Raw genomic sequence first — 20,783 nt, forward strand, 5'->3', positions numbered from 1 at the left:
CGTCTGCCACTGCAAAGACAATTGCAGATGTTGAATTCCTATTTTAAAGTTTTCCCCCTTTAAAAAGATTTTTTTTCTCATAATATTTCCAGTTGTCAGTATTGTTTCTACAGTTTTAGGTGCTCTACATTTATTCTTTGTGTCATTTCCAACCCCATAGTAGGCATCGTATGAGGATTCTTGGAGCTTTCTAGTCCCTTTTATATACATATTTTTGCAAATTTTACTATACAAAAATGTGCTATCATAACTGTGAGTTGCTATGTAATTACCTTGCTTCTACCTACAAACATTGAAACCTTGTCAATCAATGCAGGGTTCTCTGCTTTGCAATCCACAGGTGTGAAAACCTTATTGAGGTTTCAGTCATTGGGGGTGACCATACACGTGGTAATGACTTATAGTGATTATTGTTATTATTATCATTATTATTATTAGACAAGGAAGGGAGCAGGGGAAATGCACATCATCATTGACCTGTTTGCTTTAACTGGTCTACACCTGCTGAAGTTCCCTTTTGCTCTCAAGAATACTTTTAGTCAACAACCACTTTGGAACAGAACTATAACACCTACTATAGTGATACACATTTGTATATTTTACTTTTTGACATTTTCCCCCATAAATATGGTTTGCCAGATCATAATAATTATGCCCATTTAACTAACTGTGTTTAGTGTAACATAGTATTTATGTTTGCAATATACATAGATGCCATTATTATTTATTTTATTATGTAAGTAGTCTATGAAATCCTGCCATGTTTTGTTTATAAAATAAAGCCCCCTTTAACACACAATTTTATATGTTTATATGTTTTATATATTATATTTAACAAACACTTACAAAATTCTTTGGGAATTACACTTCTGGGTTTGCTGTTTTCTTTTAAACTTTAAGGATTTTGTTCACCGGGATGCTAACATTTTTTTTCTTTTTTTTGGGGGGGGGGTTTCAATACAGGGTTTCTCTGTGTAGCCCTGGCTGTCCTGGGACTCACTCTGTAGACCAGGCTGGCCTTGAACTCAGAAATCCACCTGCCTCTGTCTTCCAAGTGCTGGGATTAAAGGCGTGCGCCACCACTGCCCGGCTTTGGTGTTTTTTCTTTTGGGATTACAACCCAAGCTGGATTCAGATATATAATATACTAATGCATTAAAAATCTCATTGAAAAAGCCTTGAAGCATTCTGAACATGGCTTTCTTGTTGTGGTTGTACATAAGGTATTCATTTCCGGAACCTTGAACAGAAAGAGTGCTAATCCAACAATCACATAGTTATTTATATCCAGAAGGATGTAGCTGCGGAGGTCTTAGAAATCTGACTAGAAGACCATGGAAGGCTCTCTAATGTTAACAAAATGTTTTCAGGGGCTGGAACAATGGCTTCGAGGGTAAGAACACTCGCTACTCTTGAAGATGATTTTAGTTTGGTTCCCAGCAGTTCCTGGTGGTTCACAGTCACCAGTCACCTGCTTCTGAGCATCCTCTTCTGGACTCAAATTACACCTGCACTTATATATTCATAGACACAGAAAATAAAAATAAAAAATAAAATTTAAGAATAGTGTTTTCAGGAGGCTCCTAAATGTGTTCTGAAAACAAAGCACCCGAGCTTATAAGAGAGGTGAGGTAACTTCAGGGCCACCAGCCACTAGAACAGCCTGCATTGGTTTGGACCACTTCCCAAAGTGTCAGATGGAGACAGATGACTCCACTGCCAACAGAGACACTACAATGGGGAAGGTGACAAGGAGCTCTTCTGGTGGGGACCAAATGCAATGGCTCTGAACTCTAGCCGAGGAAGATTCAAGTCTATGCCATTTCCTTCATGTCCTAAAATCTGTTTGTTTAAGAGTTTGAAATTTTTCTGACTAAGCATTGAATACTTTTTCTACTAAATCAATATTGACATAATTTGTTAGATAATGACTTTTAAAGAGTGGCCATTAAAGCAGGACTTACATAACTCCATTTGATATTATTGAAGCCCACTTACTCAGGCTTCACTTTCTGTGCTGGTGCATGCATGCATGTGTGTATGTATGTGTGTGTGTGTGTGTGTGTGTGTGTGTGTGTGTGTCTGTCTGTGTTTCAACTTGACACAAGTTGGAATCATCTGGAAAGTGAGATTCTCAGTTGAGGAATTGCTTCCATCAGATTGGCCAGTGGACAAGACTGGGCATTTTCTTGATTGATGTGAAAAGTTCCAGCCCAATATGAGTAGTGCCATCCCTGGGCAGGTGGTCCTGGGGTGTATAGGGAAAGTAGCTAAATGTGGACCTGGACCTGGAGTGCAAGCGAATGAGCAGCATCCTTCCATGACTTCGAGTCTTGCCCTTAGCTTACTGCCTAGAGTTTTTCACCCTGACTTCCCTGCATGATGGATTCTAAACTGTGAATGGAAATAAGCCTTTCCTCCCCAAGTTGGTTTGGACATTGGAGTGGTTTGAGTGAGCTATTCCTGGTAAGTCTTGGCCATTTGAATATGTTGCTCCTAGGTAGTGACTATCTGCTGAAGATTAGGAGGCGTGACCTTGAAGAACGAAGTATGTCATCTGGGCAGGATTTAAGATTTCAAAACATTGGCTCATCTTAAGTTAGATCCCTTGGCCTCTTTCACCTGCGGACTCTCAGCTGCTTTTCCAGCTGCCTGCAGCCTTCTCACTCTGATCTGCCATGACAGACTCTAACTTGCTGGACCTGTTAGCCCCAAATAAACCCTTCTATAACCTGTCCTGGCTTTGGTGTTTTATCACAGCCATAGAAAAGTAACTGATACAGCCACAGTGTTTATTACAGCAATAGAAAGCAAACTGGTACGTCAAGCATTGTCCATGCTTCTGTCCTTGCTGCCTCTCAATCAAACCAAGCACCTTGTCTTCCAGGGGCTCTTCTGTGCTGTTTGCTCTGCACAGAGTACTTTTTAAGTCAATTGTTGCACAAACAATCCCATTCTACTGTGCACAGTTTTGGACTAGTCAGTGACATTGCTGGCTTCTTCAGGAATGCAAGTGAAGACCACTAACATATTTTAAAAACATATTTACCATTGCTCTATGTCTCAGCCAAACTCTTCAAATCTGGTCTCCTATTCCTTTTAAGCACCACCCCTCCCATAGAAATCATGGGTCTTCAGAGTTAGACTTTTAGGGTTTTGCCATCTGGGATTCTAATCTTTCAGGATTATGATTGGGGGGATTATAGATTTGATCTTTTTTCTTTATCATTTAGGGTTTCAACATTTGAATCATAGAATTCAGGAATATGATTTGGAACTTATGTCTTTGGGTGCTTATATGAATCACTTATGACAACACAACTGACCTTGGGAACTAAGAGAGAAATTTGTGATATTTTAGACTCATTGTTGAAGGAGTTCATTAACCATTTTGGATATGTATTGAGCATTTAGTATATACTAGGTGCTGTGCTGAATGTTGTGGTCTTAATGGTTATCAAGTTAATTGTTCTGCTATCAAAGAGCTCATTTTTTTTTTTTTTTTGCATGGTGGTGCACGCTTTTAATCCCAGCACTCAGGAGGTAGAGGCAGGCGGATTTCTGAGTTCGAGGCCAGCCTGGATTACAAAGTGTGTTCCAGGACAGTCAGGGCTACACAGAGAAACCCTGTCTCGAAAAACAAAAAACAGAAAACAAAAAACAACAAAAAAGTTCATTTTCTACAGCGACAAGGTAATGTCTCTGAGGACTTCTTCCTTTTTCTTTTATTGGATATTTCCCTTATATACATTTCAAATGTTATTCCCTTTCAAGGTCTCCCCTCTGGAAACTCCCTATCCCATCCTCCATGCCCCCCCCCGCTTCTTTGAGGGTGCTCCCCTACCCATTCACCCACTCCTGCCTTCCTGCCCTGGCATTCCCCTACACTGGGGTATCGAACACCCTCAGGTACAAGGGCTGTTCCTTCCACTGATGTCCAACAAGACCATCCTCTGCCACATATGCAGCCAGAGCCATGGGTCCCTCTGTGTGTATTCTTTGGTTGTTCATCCAGTCCCCGGAGCTCTGGGGGCGGGGGGAGTGTCTGGCCAGTTGACACTGTTGCTCCCCCCATGGAGCTGAAAACCCCCTCAGATCCTTCAGTCCCTTACACCAGACTTCTCACTAGAGACTATGAAAATTAGAAGATCCTGGGCAGATGTCATACAGACCCTAAGAGAACAAAAGTGCCAGCCCAGGCTACTATACCCAGCAAAAGTTTCAATTCCCATGGATGGAGAAACCAAGATATTCCATGACAAAACTAAATTTACACAATGTCTTTCCACAAATCCAGTCCTACAAAGGATAATAGATGGAAAACTCCAACACAAGGAGGGAAACTACACCCTAGAAAAAGCAAGAAAGTAATCTTCTGAGGACTTCTTATTCTGTGTTCCTACTAAGTACATTCAGCAAGGAACCAAGACAATACACAAAGAAGTATATAAACAGCAAAAGGAGAGTATTAACAACAGCCTACAGCTAGGTGCAACTCAATCCCCAGAACCTGTGAACAGATTATTTCGTATAGCAAAATTGACTTTGTTAGTAGAATTGAGCTAAGGATTATTGAGGCAATCCTCATGAGATCACACATTTCTTTGTAAGAAGGAGAGACAAGAGTAAAGTCAGACAAAGAAAGGAGATCCATGAACAGAAACAGAAAGCATAGGAAACCACGGACAGACTTGAAAGATGAAAGAAAGGGCAGAGCCCAGAAACAGAATAGCTATAGAAGCTGGAAGGGTCAAGGAATGAGTTTTCCCCAAGAAAAATGGGAGCTGTACCGACACCTTCATTTTCATTTTATTTAGACAGAGGCTCATGTGGCTCTAGCTGGTCTTGAACTCATTGGGTGGCCAAGGAAAACACTTGACCCTCCCTCCTTTGGTTCTCTGCCTGCAAGCTGAGGTTACAGGTTTGCCCATTGCATCTGTTTTGTGGGCTTCTTGTCTTTGTGTATGCCGGTGCACAGATGAGGGCAGGTTGACAGGACTGAGCTATGGAGGTGGAATACATGGGATTTGGAATGAGCTGAATGGGAGATGTGTGAGGTTCTCATCAGACATTGATTAAGGACCTTCCAGAGGAAAGAATGTATTTGTGGTGAAAAATTCTGATATATATATATCCATATATATATCTGAGGTTCTGATATATATATCCATATATATATCTGAGGTTCTGATATATATATCCATACATATTCTGATTTTATATATATATATATATATATATATATATATATATATATATATATATCTGAGGTTACTGGTCAGGTAGATGAAGGTGAAATGTAGCTAACTGGAACATTAATATCAGAAATTCAGGACAGTTCTGGAGTTGATGACATCACCTCTGGAATCCCAGACACTAAAGGTAGGAGAGAGAGAGAGAGAGAGAGAGAGAGAGAGAGAGAGAGTGTAATAGATCCTAAGAACCTGGGTCTGGTGGCACATAACACATTAGAAGCCCTGAAGGAGACAACTCATCAGAGAGAAAGTGTGGGAGCATGGGCCCTATTGTTTCCATCTTCATGGAAAGACAAAGCCAATGTTTGCAACTCCTGGCCTTACTGAAGCTTGACAAATGGCAGCCTGACCCTTTGTAAAGGTCCTAAGAAGTAGCCATTGCCTTGACCTGTTTGCCTTGGCTCTCAGCAAGTTTTTAAAATGCCAGGGAGCTTGAGTCTGCCAGACAGCTGTGAACTCAGGATGTTAACTCTAGAAGTGAACTCTTCCTTCCTGGAACTGGCACAGCTCTTACCTACCAGTGGCTGCCTATGAGAGACTTAGCGGGAGGTAGCTGGGCTTCTGCTCTGAGAAACACTTGTCCCTGGCTGCAATGAGATCAACCAAAGGCTTTTCCTTGATTGCTGGGGAAGGCTGAGTGTTTGCTTTCAGTGCCTTGAATAGAAGTCCTTGATTCTCTGGCCCACTGGAGATTTAGGCTTGGAATGATTTGTCTACAACAGTGTGAGTGTTGAGCCCAGAGAAACCTTCCTGCAGCTAACAGTCCTGAGGTAGGGCTGTGACCAGGACAGAGAGTGAATTGGCTGCCTATGAGATGCATGGAATCCTTAAGTAATAGTACAGAAACCCCAGTTTTAAATCACCCTTCAATGCCTGACCACCTCCCTCATAGTATTATAAGGACTTCACAAAACCTCTTTACTTGCCTAGTCTGCAAAAACATTAGGCTCTTGTTTTCTGATTGCAATTCTCAACCCTGGCTAAATCCTAGACTTTCAGAGGGAAGTATTTCTGGAACCTGGATCCCATCCCTGGAGATTGCAAATTGATCATTTTGAAATGTAGCCAGGACAACTGGATTAAACAGCAACAGCCCTCCCAGGTCACTCTATTGTGCAATCACAGCAGGAGAACTGCCCCTCCTACCAGGAGGAAGTTAAAGGTGTGCTCTGGAGGCCTCCTTTTGCATGATGGTGGAGTTTGGGTGGGTAAGCTCTGCTCTTTGCAGTTTGTCTGCAGCAGCGTCGGATCCAGGCAGAGCTAAGGGATCCAGGGAAAGGTAGGTCTCTTAATAGATGCACTAAACTATTGGAGGTCCTTGAAGGTAATATCAACTTTGTGAGGTGTACATTTGTCTATGCAAATCAGGGGTTTACTCTTACTCCTGGGCAGTCATATAGATGTAGTCACACAGGTAATGTAGCTTCTTGGGGGAATCTCAGAGGACACCCCTGAGAAGAGAGACAGAGCCTGGCGCACTGAAACTCCTTTGTGTCTCATGGCCAGCAACTTCTGCAGTCACCCAGTAAGTAGATTCTTACTGTTCAATTTTATTTTATTTTTATTAATTAATTAATTTATTTTATTTTTTTATTTTTTTAGGGCAGTGTCTTACAAGTGCTCCTGATGGCTGTAGAATGCACTATTTAGCTCTGGCTGGTCTGGAACTTTGCCTCCTGAGTGCTGGAACTAAAGGCTTGTGCCACAACTCAGAATTTTGGGTACTCTTTAGACGAATCTGACAAGACCCTGCACTTCATTTAACAAGAGACTAGGTGATGCCTAAACAATCCAATTGGGGGATGCCTGGCAAACTCCCAGAGCTCAGCCAGGAAACTCATACTAGCAGCATGGTCCAGAGAGGACAGTGGCCCTCTCTGGGGGCAAAAGAGAAAGCTCCCGGGGCTCCTCCCTTCCGCCCCGCCTTCCTTCAGACGCTCTTGGTTGCCTTGGCAGCGTGGGACAAGGCCCAGGCAGTGGCTTAGCCACACTTCCTTCTCAAGAAGATTTCTGGTGGCTCCCCAATTTGGCCCAGCACAGCGTCACCATGTTCCGGGGGAGACGCAGGAGCCGGGTGGGCGCCCTGGAGGAGGCGCCTCCGGAGAACCCAAAGGCAGCTGCTGAACCCGAGCGGGTTTTGCTGCGTGGCATCTTCGAGATCGGGAGGGAAAGCTGCGATGTGGCGCTGGGCGAGCGGGCCCTGCGGTGGCGACGCATCCAGCCCGAGCTCCCGGCTGGTGAGTGGCGGCTCCCCCCCACCTTCCCACGCCCCCCACACCCTGCTGCCGCCACGCCCTCCTGCCACCACCGACACCCCTCTGACCCTCCGCCCCCAGCCTCCTGTAGGGGTTGTGATTGCAAACCAGGAAGTTGCAGTTCCCCTTCCATCGGGAACAAGTTTTGAAACCCGATTTTTAATGAATTTCTATAGAATATCGCACCACAGATTTGTGCTTTACTTAAACTTACCTTCTATTGACTTAAAGTTTTTTTTTTTTTTTTTAAACAAGAAAATGCGATGCTGCAATTTGCAGTAGAAATATTTCAGGTCGGCTTCAGTTAGACCTGTCTTGGAGAACAGTAGAATGTGGTTCACAGTCTGTTTTAATTAGCTAGAGTTTATGAAATTAAAAACAGCTGATTCCTCCCGCCTCCAGAGGGAAAAAGTACTCCTTGTGCTGCAGTTTGTTATAGAATGGAAAAGTCATTGTTTGAAAGTTTCTTGTCCAAACGTCTAAGTAAGTGAAACCATCCAGTCAGGGACCAGAATTAGTGAGGAGTGTGAATTCCGCCCGAGCCACAGGTGCAGTGCTGTTCACTCAAGCAAAGCTACTTTGGGCTTTAAGTAAAATGTTTTCACGGCTTTTGAAAGCCCAAGGTGAAGAAGTATTTTCCCCGATTCTTCCGATTCTTTAATATGACAAGCAAGGTGCAGGGATATGGGATCTTTCTTTTAGCCTGTAAAGCAGCCTGAGTTGGGGAATATAAATGTTTGTAACTAGAATCTCGATTAGCCCAAGGAACCAATTTAAGCTACAAGCTTTTAGAGACTGCAGTGCAGCAATACTGCACCCCACCCTCCCGCGTAGGTCACGGCTACAGCACAAAGGCAAATCGTGACAAGAGGAAAGAAATCCTGTTTTGTAGTGAGTGGTGACTGAGGAGAAGGAGGCTTAATTAGCACTCCTGGTAATAGAATTTGAAAGCTCTCATGACAGTTTTATTACTCGGAAGTTTGCAAGTATTTAATTTTGCCCTAAGACCCTTGGTTTTCTTTCTCTTGGTACAGAGCACACTAGTTTTCTTTGCAATTAACACCTGGTATTTAAACCAGGCGCCTCAGAAACCTGGCACATGTATTTGTAGAACAGCCCAAGAGGTACATTACTAAATCCAGTGGGTAGAGAGTAGTCATTAGGTGATGGTATGAGCTAAGCACTCTGATGTTGCATTATCGTAGATACGGGTGATGAGGACTAAGTAATGGGGGGTCCAGAGCAGAGGAGAGACAAACCACCACAGGTAGGAGAACGTTGTGTTGAAGTGTGTGGTAGAGGAAGCCATGGCTGCTGTTGCTTGACAGGTGCCTAACTTCCCAGGGTGGGGCTGGGGTCATGAGTTCTCTGGATGTTATTTCATGGTGTATATGAGATGTTATCAGAGCACTACATTTTAAAATTCCGAGTATAGTAGCAGTTTCATTGAGAAACAAAACACTCCATGATCTTCCCTAACTTGTTCATCTTGAGTATGATGAGGGAAGACACTGATGTGTTTTATGGAGGCCATTACTGCTGCGACTGGGATTAGTTGGTGGTCTTGTTGACAGGGTAAGTGACTCTGAATGCAGTTGCCTTATTGGGTTCAAGGTTGACTTAGAGGGAGAGTTGTGTGATCTTCTAAAAAGATGAGGTTCATGTGAGTCTCTTCAGGCTGAGGTGGGAAGCTTAAATACACCAGCAATGAGTTTGGGCCTTTTTTTCTTTAAATGAAGGGATATTTTTAGTTTAGTGCATTTGGTCTTGTTAGGGAAGATATTAATCCTGTGGGCAGTTGTTCCCTTGTCAACTTTTGTCCTAAGTGCTCAGGTGTGTCACTGAATGTTTTGAAGAGGCAACACACAAGGACTACATGGACTAGCAACTTTGTCTGACACCTAAAGACAGGACTCCAAAGGCTGACACTGACCAGGCAGGCAGGCAGGCAGGCAGGCAGGCAGGCAGGCAGGCATCAGATATGAAGTGACCAGTATGTTGTGAGATGATCTAAAGATCCACTGGGATTTCAGTGCAGTCAAAAGAAAGTGATCTGTTCATGATATGGGAAATATCATAAAGGCTCAATTAGCTGTTTAAGTTCCCAAAATTTAGGGGGAGGAAAAAAAGAAAATTGAGTACAATGTTATTTCATAAGGGTTTGCAGTATTGTTAGATAGCAAGATGTTAGCTGAGGGCCTGGGGTGTATCTCAGTGGTAGAGCATATGGCTCATTGTCTTGGATGTGTGAGATCCTGAGTACAGTTTCCACATCTCTCTGAAGGCCCTCCCTCATGTTTTTAGACTTAGTGTTTCTTGGTATTTCTTGGCTTGTGGTTACATAACTCTGTATGTTCACATGGACTCACATTGTCTCCATGTGTTCTTGCTCCTTCTTATAAGATCAGTGGCCATTGAGGTCAAGAGAAACCCTAAGTCTAGAATAATATCCCTGCTGAATTACAATGGCAGATAATTTTCCAATATGGTTATTTTCCAATTGGATGTGAATTTGGAGGAGGCAGGTCACCTCACCAAATTTATGATGGGAGTTTGAAAGACAGTTTGGTTTGGAGGCTTAAATGAAGAACAGAAATGAAAGGCTGTTGCCTGGGGTTGAAACTGATGAGCACCAGTCAGGAATGTACCAGAATATTTCAAAACTAACAGGGGCCTGATGACAAGAAACTCAAGGTTAATTCAGTAGAAAATATAAAGTTCTATCGTTCTTTTCTATTTAATTTTAAATTGATCCACAGTATCTCTATTCCAAGCCCACTCGATAATGATGGCCTGTGGAATCCTTATTGAAAACGCTCACCTTCCATACCTCTGCTGTGTTAATGGCTTTGGCTTTAATTTCATTCCAGTTGTGCCCACCTATGGCTGCAATATGGATGTTTGCCATCTCTCAGGTCTATGTTCCAAGGAGCCTTGTCTGTTGTGACTACATATGCTTCTCACTCAGTGTAGCCAACTGTCAAGTATATCCACACTGCATAACTACTTGCCTGAAAGTCACTTTGTAGCTATCATTGATATTTGATCAATCACCTGCTATTATTTTACAGTGCTTGTATATTGGGGTCAGGACTATGTATAGTTTCAGACAGATGCTGATGGATAAGAGGGGTTTCTTCATTTCCAAAGATCAGATAAGATGTGGGTCCAGAAAGAACTGTTGGAACTAGTAGTAAGTCTGCAGCAGATACTATGCCTAGGCTCCAAGGGGTGTATTGACAGAGCAGGCCTGAGTTTAGAGATGAAGACATTAGGCAGGATCTTTGGCCTTTGCCTGACTCATTTCTTCCACCAATCCTTCAGGGGAGGAGGTTAGAATTCACTTCCCTCAGCTCCCTGTCTTGTATTCAAGGCCAACAATCTGTAGGCAGGGTTAAGGAGGGCATTGCTTCGGTGCACAGTGAACGTAAAGAATGTTGAAGTCCAGTTCTGGATGGAGGAATGAAGACAGCTAGATTATCTGTTTGGTTTACCCTTAGCTCCAGCATGTACCAGCCACAAGGAGAAGGTTTAGTGCATGACCATGTTTATGGTGGATTGCTGCCTCGTGAGCTTCAGTTTTACCTAGTGCCTTGAACTATGATAAGCACTGCTAAGTATCAACTCATCCCCTATAGGAGGATCGTCTTTCTCCACTTTAAGAACCATAATTCATTATAAAAATATTCTTAAGGAGATCTCCAATATAACCCGCATTAAAGTGAACATTTCTTGGTCAGAGTGAGTGAGTCTGCCTCCTTGGGTTGCACTTTGCCTAATGGGACCACATTTATTTCTTTGAAAACCCACTGAATAGTAGGGAATGGGCTAACACAGCATGAGATTGCAATGATCTACACCTGCCTGTCTCTTCATCTTTATTTCCCAGTGCATTCATCAAATTTCATCACCTTGTGATAGACAGGATGGCAGAAATAGAATCCCATGGACTGTGATTTTCATGTGACTCCTGCCACCTGGAACTGGCTTCCTCTTCTCTTTGTTCAATGCTTCCATGTTTGCACTCATTAATACTAGTGAAGATTCATTTTAGATTTGTTTCCTTCATTCTCTCTAGGCATTTGGAGTTCCTATACGGAGACAGGAATCAGCTTTCCATTCACATTAGAGGACAAGCTCCTTGAAAGTCTTTTACTGTGTATTGTTCCTGGATTTCTAATATAAGAGTTAGTGTTGCCTCTTTTCTCTGCTGTGAGGGTCTAGCAGGGAGTTCCTGTTTTGCTCAGCTCCAGGGTCATAAAGACCAGGAGTCTGGCACTGTCATATAAACTATATGAACCGTAAGGCATTATCCAGTTCAGAGAATGATATTTTTTATCGCTGCAATAGCCCTTGATGATCTGGTTAGGACCGAAGATTGTGACCGCCTTACTTGTGGATCTTACATGAGTTTATGCATGCTGGTGTAAGGTAGTTGCCGAGCTAGCTGTCTGGGACATAAAAGGGAGCAATGCCCTACAGATATTAGAATAGAATCAGGTGAGATTTCTGAGTCCAAATGGGCTGGGTATAAGGTGCCAAGATTCACAGGGATTCTCAAAGTCTTAGGCATATACAAATGGCATTTGCCTGTTTCTTTTAGCTTTTATTAAATTTGCTATTTGACAATTTCACATATGTGTAAGGTACATTCTGACTATTGTAATCTCTTCTAAAGTTTATCATCCCTATCAACATACCCTTCTCTCTATAATTCATACAATAAATGTGTGAGACCCATGGAATTTTGTCAGTATCAGCTATGTGATTATGAATTTAAATCTATCCACTGAAGCCCAATGGACTCTTCAGTGGGTACACAATTGAAGAAGGTGACTTCTCCTCCTTCAGAATCCATCAGTAGCCAACAGCTCATCTTGGAAAGATAAGGCGCTGTGGGCCTCTCCTTGATCCATTATGTTGATAGGCCCAGTCTTGTGTAGAGTGTAGATCAGGTCCATTCAGCCAGAACTGTCGAAATCCACCTGTATTATACTATGACTGGTAGCCTGTGCCTTGCCAGCTCAGATGTCTCCAGAGTTTAATATTTTCAATAATAATGTTTGTCCATTGCATTGTCTCAACCAATGGCATACTTCTAGGAACATGTGTTTGTCAACTGGTGATCTTTAATTTGGATTGTTATATTAAAGTAGAAGACACAAGACTTTGTATATCCTGATCACAAAGATATTTAATGTTTTATGTGATCAGGTGTTATTTCTTTCCCATTAAAAAAAAAGCAAGATAAAGAAAACAAGGGATGGGGAAGTTGGGCCAGGTCAAGCTTAGTCATACTTCACTTACAAATGTATTTGGGATGGATGGACCTCTGTGGCATCTATCAATAGCCCCCAGTTCTCCTCATTTTGGGAATATGCCTCCTCTCTTCTTTCTCATTGCTCTTAAATGAGGGCTCTGGGTGAACAGAAAAGCATGACACACACCTAAGCAGATATATGATCATCTAAAATGAAAATTTCAAAGAAGCAAACCTCACCATTGATCTGTGAAGGTCATTCTGGCTTTCATTACAAATGACGATCATAATTCACCAAGTTAACTCCATAATTTACAAAAATCAACAACGTGGAGTGTGAGAATATATTACTGGAGCCCCTACATTTCTGGCACCTGTTTGCATATATGGTATAGAGCATAGTTCAGGCAAAGGCACGAAAGTCTCTTAGGTCTTAATTCTGGGACCTGCAAGTGTGTATGTAATGTAGACAAGTCAGCAAACATGGATGAGCAACAGTTTATTTAGATGATAATCAAAATGAAGGATTTGTATTACAGTAAAGTTTCAAAAGAACATCAGTTCTGATCACCTGTAAAGCTATAATTAAAAGAATAGAAACCAGGACACTTTTTGTCCAGTGGAAAAAACCTGAGTAGGCTTTGAATGGCCAGGGGATTCAGCATTTTGGTGTATGTGGAGAAGTGGTTTTGATTTTTGGCAGAACCTAATGACTTTCTCATTAAAAGGACCATGTGGTAAACAGGAGTGCCCTTCAGTTCTCCAGCACTAGGGCATGATGGACAATGGACTGGGCCTGCTTCATAGGCATTGTCTACTTGTTCGAAGATTTTTCATGATGGACAGAAGTGGCATCCCATCCCACCTTAACTTTGTTTTATTTTATGTTTATGTGATCTTTACCAAACTTCTGAGCAGACTCTATAATCTTATTAAAATATTATGTTTCAAACACTTTTACATAAAGTTTCTTTTTTTCTTTTCTTTTTTTTCTGGGGGAGGGGGAGTTAAGGCATCTATTGTAGAAAGGCAGAGAGAAGGAGAAGTGTAGAGAAGTAGAGGTCGGCCATGGCCACGTGGAGGGAGGGGGGAAGAGAAGGCAGAGGGGGGCGAGCAACAGAAGCAAGAGAATAAGAGGTAAGAGAGCAAGAGTGAGGGTTTCAATTTTTAATTATGATTTCCAACTCTATTTTCACATATTTACTACTTCTGATACATTTTAAAGTTGTTTTCTTTTAAAAAGAAAATGTTCTCATCACAGCTCTGAGCTCAGAGAATTAGATCAGTGACCAGAAAAAGCTAAGAAAGCCAGGTTTCAGGGAGTCTGGAAAGTGTCTCTTGTTACAAGGCAAAATGGTTTTCTCTGGCTTTAAGGTGATACAAACACATTTACTTACTGGAAGTTTAGCAAAAAGAAAGGTAATGTGGGACAATGTGAAAATGAGGAAAAGAAATGATCTTTTCTTTTTTTTTTTTTTTAAATGGGAGTTGGAGATTTAGCTGGGCAGGGCTTGTGCTAAGTATTAATCTGCCTAAGCTGTTTGGGAACAGATGTAAGCGAAACAGATACCCAGAGCTCTGCCTTACATCCAAACTGAGACATCTGTCAGAGGGCCGTGTGGTCACGAATAATGGAAGGAGGGGCTAACCCCTCCAGTGACCTATTCCTCATGTGAGTTAGGGAGGCAGTAATTAGTAAGACATGGTGCTTTGAGTTGTCACTCTGCGCACTAATAAGAAACCATCTCGGGGTGGTATGTTTCAGAGCCACCAAACTTGAAACGCTTCTCAAGAGACATAGAGACAGATTCAAGTTTATGTAGTAACTGTATTTTACCTGCTAATACACTTTTAAAATGCCTATTTATCATATGAAAATTTCCCAAGACTTTTGTTTTTTTTATTAAGGTAAATTGGTCTACATCATAACAAAACAAAGAAAAATCACATCGTAAAAACAGTGTAGAGTGACATCATCTTATAGGATTGCCAGTCGGACCTTGAGGTATGATGCATTTGAAATTGGTCAAGACAGGTCTCATGTGCCACCCGTGGCTATTTGAACAATAAAGATACAGCTAGTAAGATAGAAGAACAAAATTTGAAATAAGATTGAATTTTAATTTATCTAAGTCTAATGTATGTAAAAGGCTGGTGGAAACTTCGTTAGACAATGCTGTAATAACACAAATGCATGTTTGTTTTTGAGCTAGGGATGTAGCTCAGGGAGAGGATGCTTATGAGCTCTGGGTCAATCCCCAACCCAGTACTTCTAAGGAGAAAAGAGAAAATAAAGTAAAAGGTTAAGTTTTCTCTATTTTCAGGATTTAGTTCTAATGTATATTTCTACCCAGGAAAGCATACTTTTCAAAATGTTCATCCCAGTGTAGAATGGAGGGAGTCATACAATTTGAATGGCCTGTTAACAAGAAAAGCGACTGAGTTCTAGGCTGAGTTTGGTGGCACTCTGGAGGCCAAGGCAGGGGATCGCAAGTTCAGATTCAAATCCAAAGGAAAAACAAACAAACAAACAAACAAACAAACAAACAAAAAACGTAACCAGGCTGATCTGGAAATGCCAAAGTGGCAGTTACTCTAAAGTGTTTTGTGTATACAAGACGGCTTTTGTTTTGTGGGTTAATTGGCTAGTGATAGTATGTAAAAACCACTGTACTGTTCACCACATTTTGCTGTGTTTATTGTTTGAACAAATCTGACAGTTATCAATGTGCTTCTGATTTGAAATGGTCATTATCCTATCTGGTCCCTTGGACCTTGTGAAATTCTGTAGACTACTATTTATTCCAAAAGATGAAGAGCCCATTCGAAGGCAAACATGTTCCAAATTAACCTATCTTATTTTCCTTTTCCCTCTCCTTTCTTTCTATTCCTGTGGGCTCTTTGTGAATGAAGCTGGTACACAAGTGCTCCCTGGGATAGGAGACAAATCTTCCACTGGCCCCTCAGGGACACACGGGTAAAAGGCACCTGGGGAATAGGGGAAGCGAAGGTCAGTAGATTAGAGTTGTGAAGCAGATGGCACTGTCCAAAGCTTGGGGCCCTTCAGAGGACTGAAGAAATGTACAGATGACAAAGATAAAGACTGAGAGCCAAGGTGATGGGTACAGACAGCAGAGTACTGTTGGGTGCAAGCAGCTATGGTTGCCTTGGCTGGGGCATGTTTGAATCCACTGGAGTTTGACAGTGTGATTTAGAGGACCAGACAAATCCACTGTACTTTGCAGTTGTGAGGTCTCACTGTTCAACTGTCCATTACAATCGTATGTCTGTCAGCTTCTAGTGTGTCTTGTGACTAGATGATAGCACTTCAAGTTACCTGGATAAATCAGCTATGATTCTTCCTATGATTTTAGAATTCCCAAAGTGAGGGTGTGCTAGGAGAAGTTAGGAAAAATGAAAGGAAGGAGAGGTCATTGCTGGAAATTGAACCTCATGCTAATGTTTGACATGAAAACAAGATTTTAGACTAAATCTAGAGCTAGCCAGACAAGTAGACAGACAGACACACACAGAGACTAAATACTTTCACAACTTTTTAAAATTTTTAATTTAATTTAATTTTATTTTTTGCATGATTGGTATAATACTATGCACTTACAGTAAGCACAAGGATAAGTCTAAAGTAGCATGCCAGCTGGCATCAGGGGATTCCTGTGAATGCTCCAAGCCTTTTATCAGAAACAGTATTGTGCAAATGTCTACTGCTCCTATACAAGGATGCCCTGTGCTTGGCTGCAAATAGTGAACACACATCAATTGGTGTTTATACCACCAGGCTCTGTGTTAAGTGTTTTTTTTATTGTTTTACCTTTGCAACACGACATTATCATCGAAGAGGGAATTTTTTTTTTATCCCTGATATTCTGAGCATTATCTTGCCCCAAGCCTTACTAGTACATGGAGTTGATTGGATCCAAAGTTTGGCAGTCTAACTCTGGTGCCTGCAATTCTTATAATGCTGCCTCTACAGGGAATCTAGAATCTTCTAGTACCTTCCAGAGTTGTTGGCCCCACATCCCACAAAGTAATAGTGAAGACTCAGGGTCTTACCTCTAGCCCTAAAAACCTTGAGACGAGATCATATGGCTGGTTTTGCCATTTTAGAAAGTTAACATAAGAGTTTGTTGCATTTCTCTAACCATTGGTAATTTCTGAGTAAATGAAGAAAATATGAATTTTAACAAACTGTTTAGTATTAATTATTTTAATTATGTGTACCCATGAATGTCTGAGTATATGTTTATCTTGTGAGTGAAGGGGTCTGTGGAGGCAAGAGGTTTAGTATCCACCCCCCCCACCCCCGAGCTGGAGATGCAGGCATTTGTAAACCATCGAAGATGGACGCTGGGAATGTTCTTCAAAGGAGTATTCCCCAAAACCAGTGTTAGAGATGAGAAATGGTATTTTTGCATACTTTTAATTAGTGCTTCTTTTAAATCATTTGTTTTAATTTTATTAAGAAGCTCTCAGTATGTGCTGGGGTTTCTGACACTATAATCAGTTTGAAAGGGCTCCACGTCAAGGCTTATACACACTCTTGGAAGGTATAGTAGCAAGAGAATGACTTGGTGATTTACATTTGGGGCAGATGAGGTGTTACAGGGAATTGTGAATGATTATAGACAAATAGCCAAGGAAAAAACTACAACATCTTGTTCCATGGCAACAGGATGTACCGGGGAAAATACCATGAGGGTGAATTTAGGGTGAGCTCTGAGTCTGACTGCGAGTCAGCAACACAGATAAAGAAAACAATGCTGAGATTATTTTGAGAATGTGCTGGGAAGGTTTGGGCTTACTGTAGAATAAGCACAAGGCCCATGTAGAATCTCATATGCTTATGAAGATAGAGAGGCAATCGAATGAGGAATCATACAGGACTTGAATATGGGACCAGCCTGTTCTGTCAACCTGAGTGTTAAACAGGAGCCTTGCAGTCTGCATGCTAGTGGAAGTTAAGGGTTTGATTTTATTTGTATTTGTATTTTATTTATTTACTTTGGAAATCAAGTTTTGATTTAGAAAGGCAATCAAGGATGCAGGCAGGCTACATCAGTGGGTTACAGGAGAAGGAGGATGGCCAGTATACCAGAAGAGCAGGAGGCTGTGTGTGCACACAGGGATAATAGACCTCTGGGAGATTATCACATAGAACTTGGAGACTGTGGGGTTTAAGGAAAATATACTGCAATGGTGGTACCATTTATTTTTCAATTTTTATTATTTTATTTATTTACATTCCTGTCGTAGTCCCCCCTCAGTCCCTCTTCCGATAGTTACTCATCCCATCCTTTCCTGACTTGCCTCTGAGAAGGTGCTCCCTTCCCCCAATAGGCCTCCCTCTTCCTTGGGGTCTCAAGTCTTTCCAGGATTAAGCACATCTTCTCCCACTAAGGCCTGACCAGACAGGCCTCTGCTATATTTGTGCCAAGTGCCTTGGACTGGCCAGTGCATGCTCCTGGTTGGTGGCTCAATCTCTGGGAGCTCCCTGGGATCACTTTTAAAACTAGGTAATTGATAGATTGTAGATATTCCTGATATCCATTCTCAAATGAGCTAAGTACAAAGCATTGTGTCTGTTACAGATCCTCCCAAAGACCCTGTGTCAAATGTGTCAGGGATTAGTAAAATACCTGGCAGAAGGGAAATTGCTTGATCAAGGCATTAATAGGAGAAATTACTCCTGAACACTGTAAGTCGAACCCCAACAAGCCTAAGTTTCAGTTTTTTTTTCCAGAAGCCCCAGGGTCTTGAATGTATCTTGTTTCTTATTAGAATGGAGGATGCTGCTTAGAAATAATGATAGCTTAGAGCTTTTACATTCAGAAAATATCGTTAAACCTTGATAAGGTTATGATCTTTGAACATGCCCAGCAGTTATTATGAAAAATAAAAGTGAGAAATAACAGTTTATAAATGTACCACTTTAATATATAAAATAAGTTTATAGCTTTTTAATATTAGAAAAAGTCCATTTATTTCTTAAAATCTCCATATTATCTTGGTTTAACATAATATTAATGTTTAGCTCAGTTGTAAATTTATGGATGTGACAAACATATTATTCAAACTACTGTGTCAATGTACAGGAAGAATAACATAAGTGGTAGTAGACAGCTGTTGTCACGTGTAGGGTCTCATAGTTTATGATTTTACTCTTTGAAAATATAAAACAGTGGCAGTATGTTCTGGTGATGTTCCATTATGCAGATAAAGAGCTAATACTGCTTAAAATCTTGTTAAATATATTTACATAGCCCCATAAGTATTCCACATATATTTAAATATTTCATTTAAATACTTATGAGAGTAGTAAACTCTCATAAAAATATAGAGATTAAATTTTCCATAAAAGTTGTTTACTTTTGTTAAGTTTAACGTTTGTCATATTTTAGGAAAATTATCTTTAGCATCTAAGCTCAAGATATCTATCAGTTTTCAGGTTGTGTCAATTCTTTGTATCAGGACCAACTGTCTTCCAGTACTTGCAACATCTTGGAAAACAAGTATATTACTGGTCAACCTTTTTTCTCCTAGGGTCATCTCTGTACTTGAGATGCTGCTCACCAGACTTCTGTGTCCTGTTGTGTGTAGGAGATGCTGTGCTCTAAGAACCCAAAGCATGCAGCACAGATCCCAACAAGAAAAGCTATGGGCACCTTTTGGATTTGAGTGTTTAAAGTCCTTTAGTCAACAACATTTACTTAGTATCCATTGTGTATGTTACCAATTGCTTCATTGTGAACATAATTATGCCTAAAGTAGTGTCATAGAAGATTTCAGCCTTCTGAAGTAGATGCCACATTTTTTTTTTTTGGCTTTTGGTGCTTAATGTTAAAATATTGAGTCAGCAGTTACATATTGCTTGGCTAATAAATATGGGGCATCACACAAACCATTGGTTAAGGGATTCTTATTTATAGCCTAGACTTAGTATTATCATTGGCTTTAAGAATAGGTGTATCAGGGCTGGAGAGATGGCTCAGCAGTTACGAGCACTGGCTTCTCTTCCAGAGGTCCTGTGTTTGTTTAATTTCCAGCAACCAGAGGGAATCACAAACATTTATAATAGGATCAGATGCTCTCTTCTGTCATGCAAGCATACAAGCAAATAGAACACTCACATACATACATAGATAAATTTTAAATATAATGCCCATCTCTGACATAACTCTTGAATAAATAAAACCACATTTGGGGTTCTTATAAAGACACAGCTACTGCTGTGTGGTCTGTTCTGAGCTTATAGAAGTCAAAGGAAGGCTGATGTATGACCAACTCTGAAAATTCAAACCATGCACCACTTTCAACTTACCACCTATTTTGCACTCTGGAAATAACCTTGTATTCTGATTTCCGACTTAGTCAGAGCCCTGGTCATCACTGCTGCTAGCAATGCTCTTTTGTCTGCATACACTGTTGCAACATAATGTGTTGTGCATTTGATATGGATATTACCATATTGCCATAAGGAGCTGCTATTATTTTAGTCACCAACTGATTCTATGATAGTGTCAGATTTCTTTGGCATATGCTTATGTTTTTGTACAGATGACCCTAAGTAACATCTGCTAGCTTTGTGGTACTATCTACTGTTTCCGTTTTAGGTTTTGAGTTTTTCAGTCACATTTTAAATGCAAATCTAGAATATTCCACCATGTTATGCTCCTTTTATGCTTTATATATAAATATTAGGAAAATGAACCAGGACTGTAATCTCATAATTTGGACAGAAGTAGACACTACCTACACATGGTATTTTAAAAAGCCCCTTTTTGTGACTGTGCTTTTTCACCTCTCTCATTGATTGACATTTGAAAATAAAAGATGCCCTTTTAATGGATCCTTTTGGTTTCTAAATTTCAAGCACACATTGCCTTCTGTTGTACATGATAAGGTTCTATAAACTTGATGATACACACATATACACATACGCACACATACACACACACACATACACACACATACACACATACACACACATACACACAC

General features: G+C 40.9%; 1 protein-coding gene across 2 annotated transcripts in view; it reads left to right on the forward strand.

The window, feature by feature from the left end:
• Window positions 1–7,231: 7,231 nt before the first annotated feature.
• Window positions 7,232–20,783, forward strand: part of Cerkl (CERK like autophagy regulator) — a 102,447-nt gene continuing 88,895 nt past the window's right edge. For both annotated transcript variants that reach the window (XM_021185209.2, XM_021185241.2), the window contains exon 1: window positions 7,232–7,492. In XM_021185209.2, the coding sequence (XP_021040868.1) occupies window positions 7,303–7,492 (190 nt within the window). In that variant the 5' untranslated portion in view covers window positions 7,232–7,302. The remainder of the gene's footprint in view (window positions 7,493–20,783) is intronic.

This window comes from Mus caroli, unplaced genomic scaffold (genome assembly GCF_978045245.1).
Source record: "Mus caroli unplaced genomic scaffold, Mus_caroli_1 scaffold_2, whole genome shotgun sequence".
Lineage (NCBI taxonomy): Eukaryota > Metazoa > Chordata > Mammalia > Rodentia > Muridae > Mus > Mus caroli.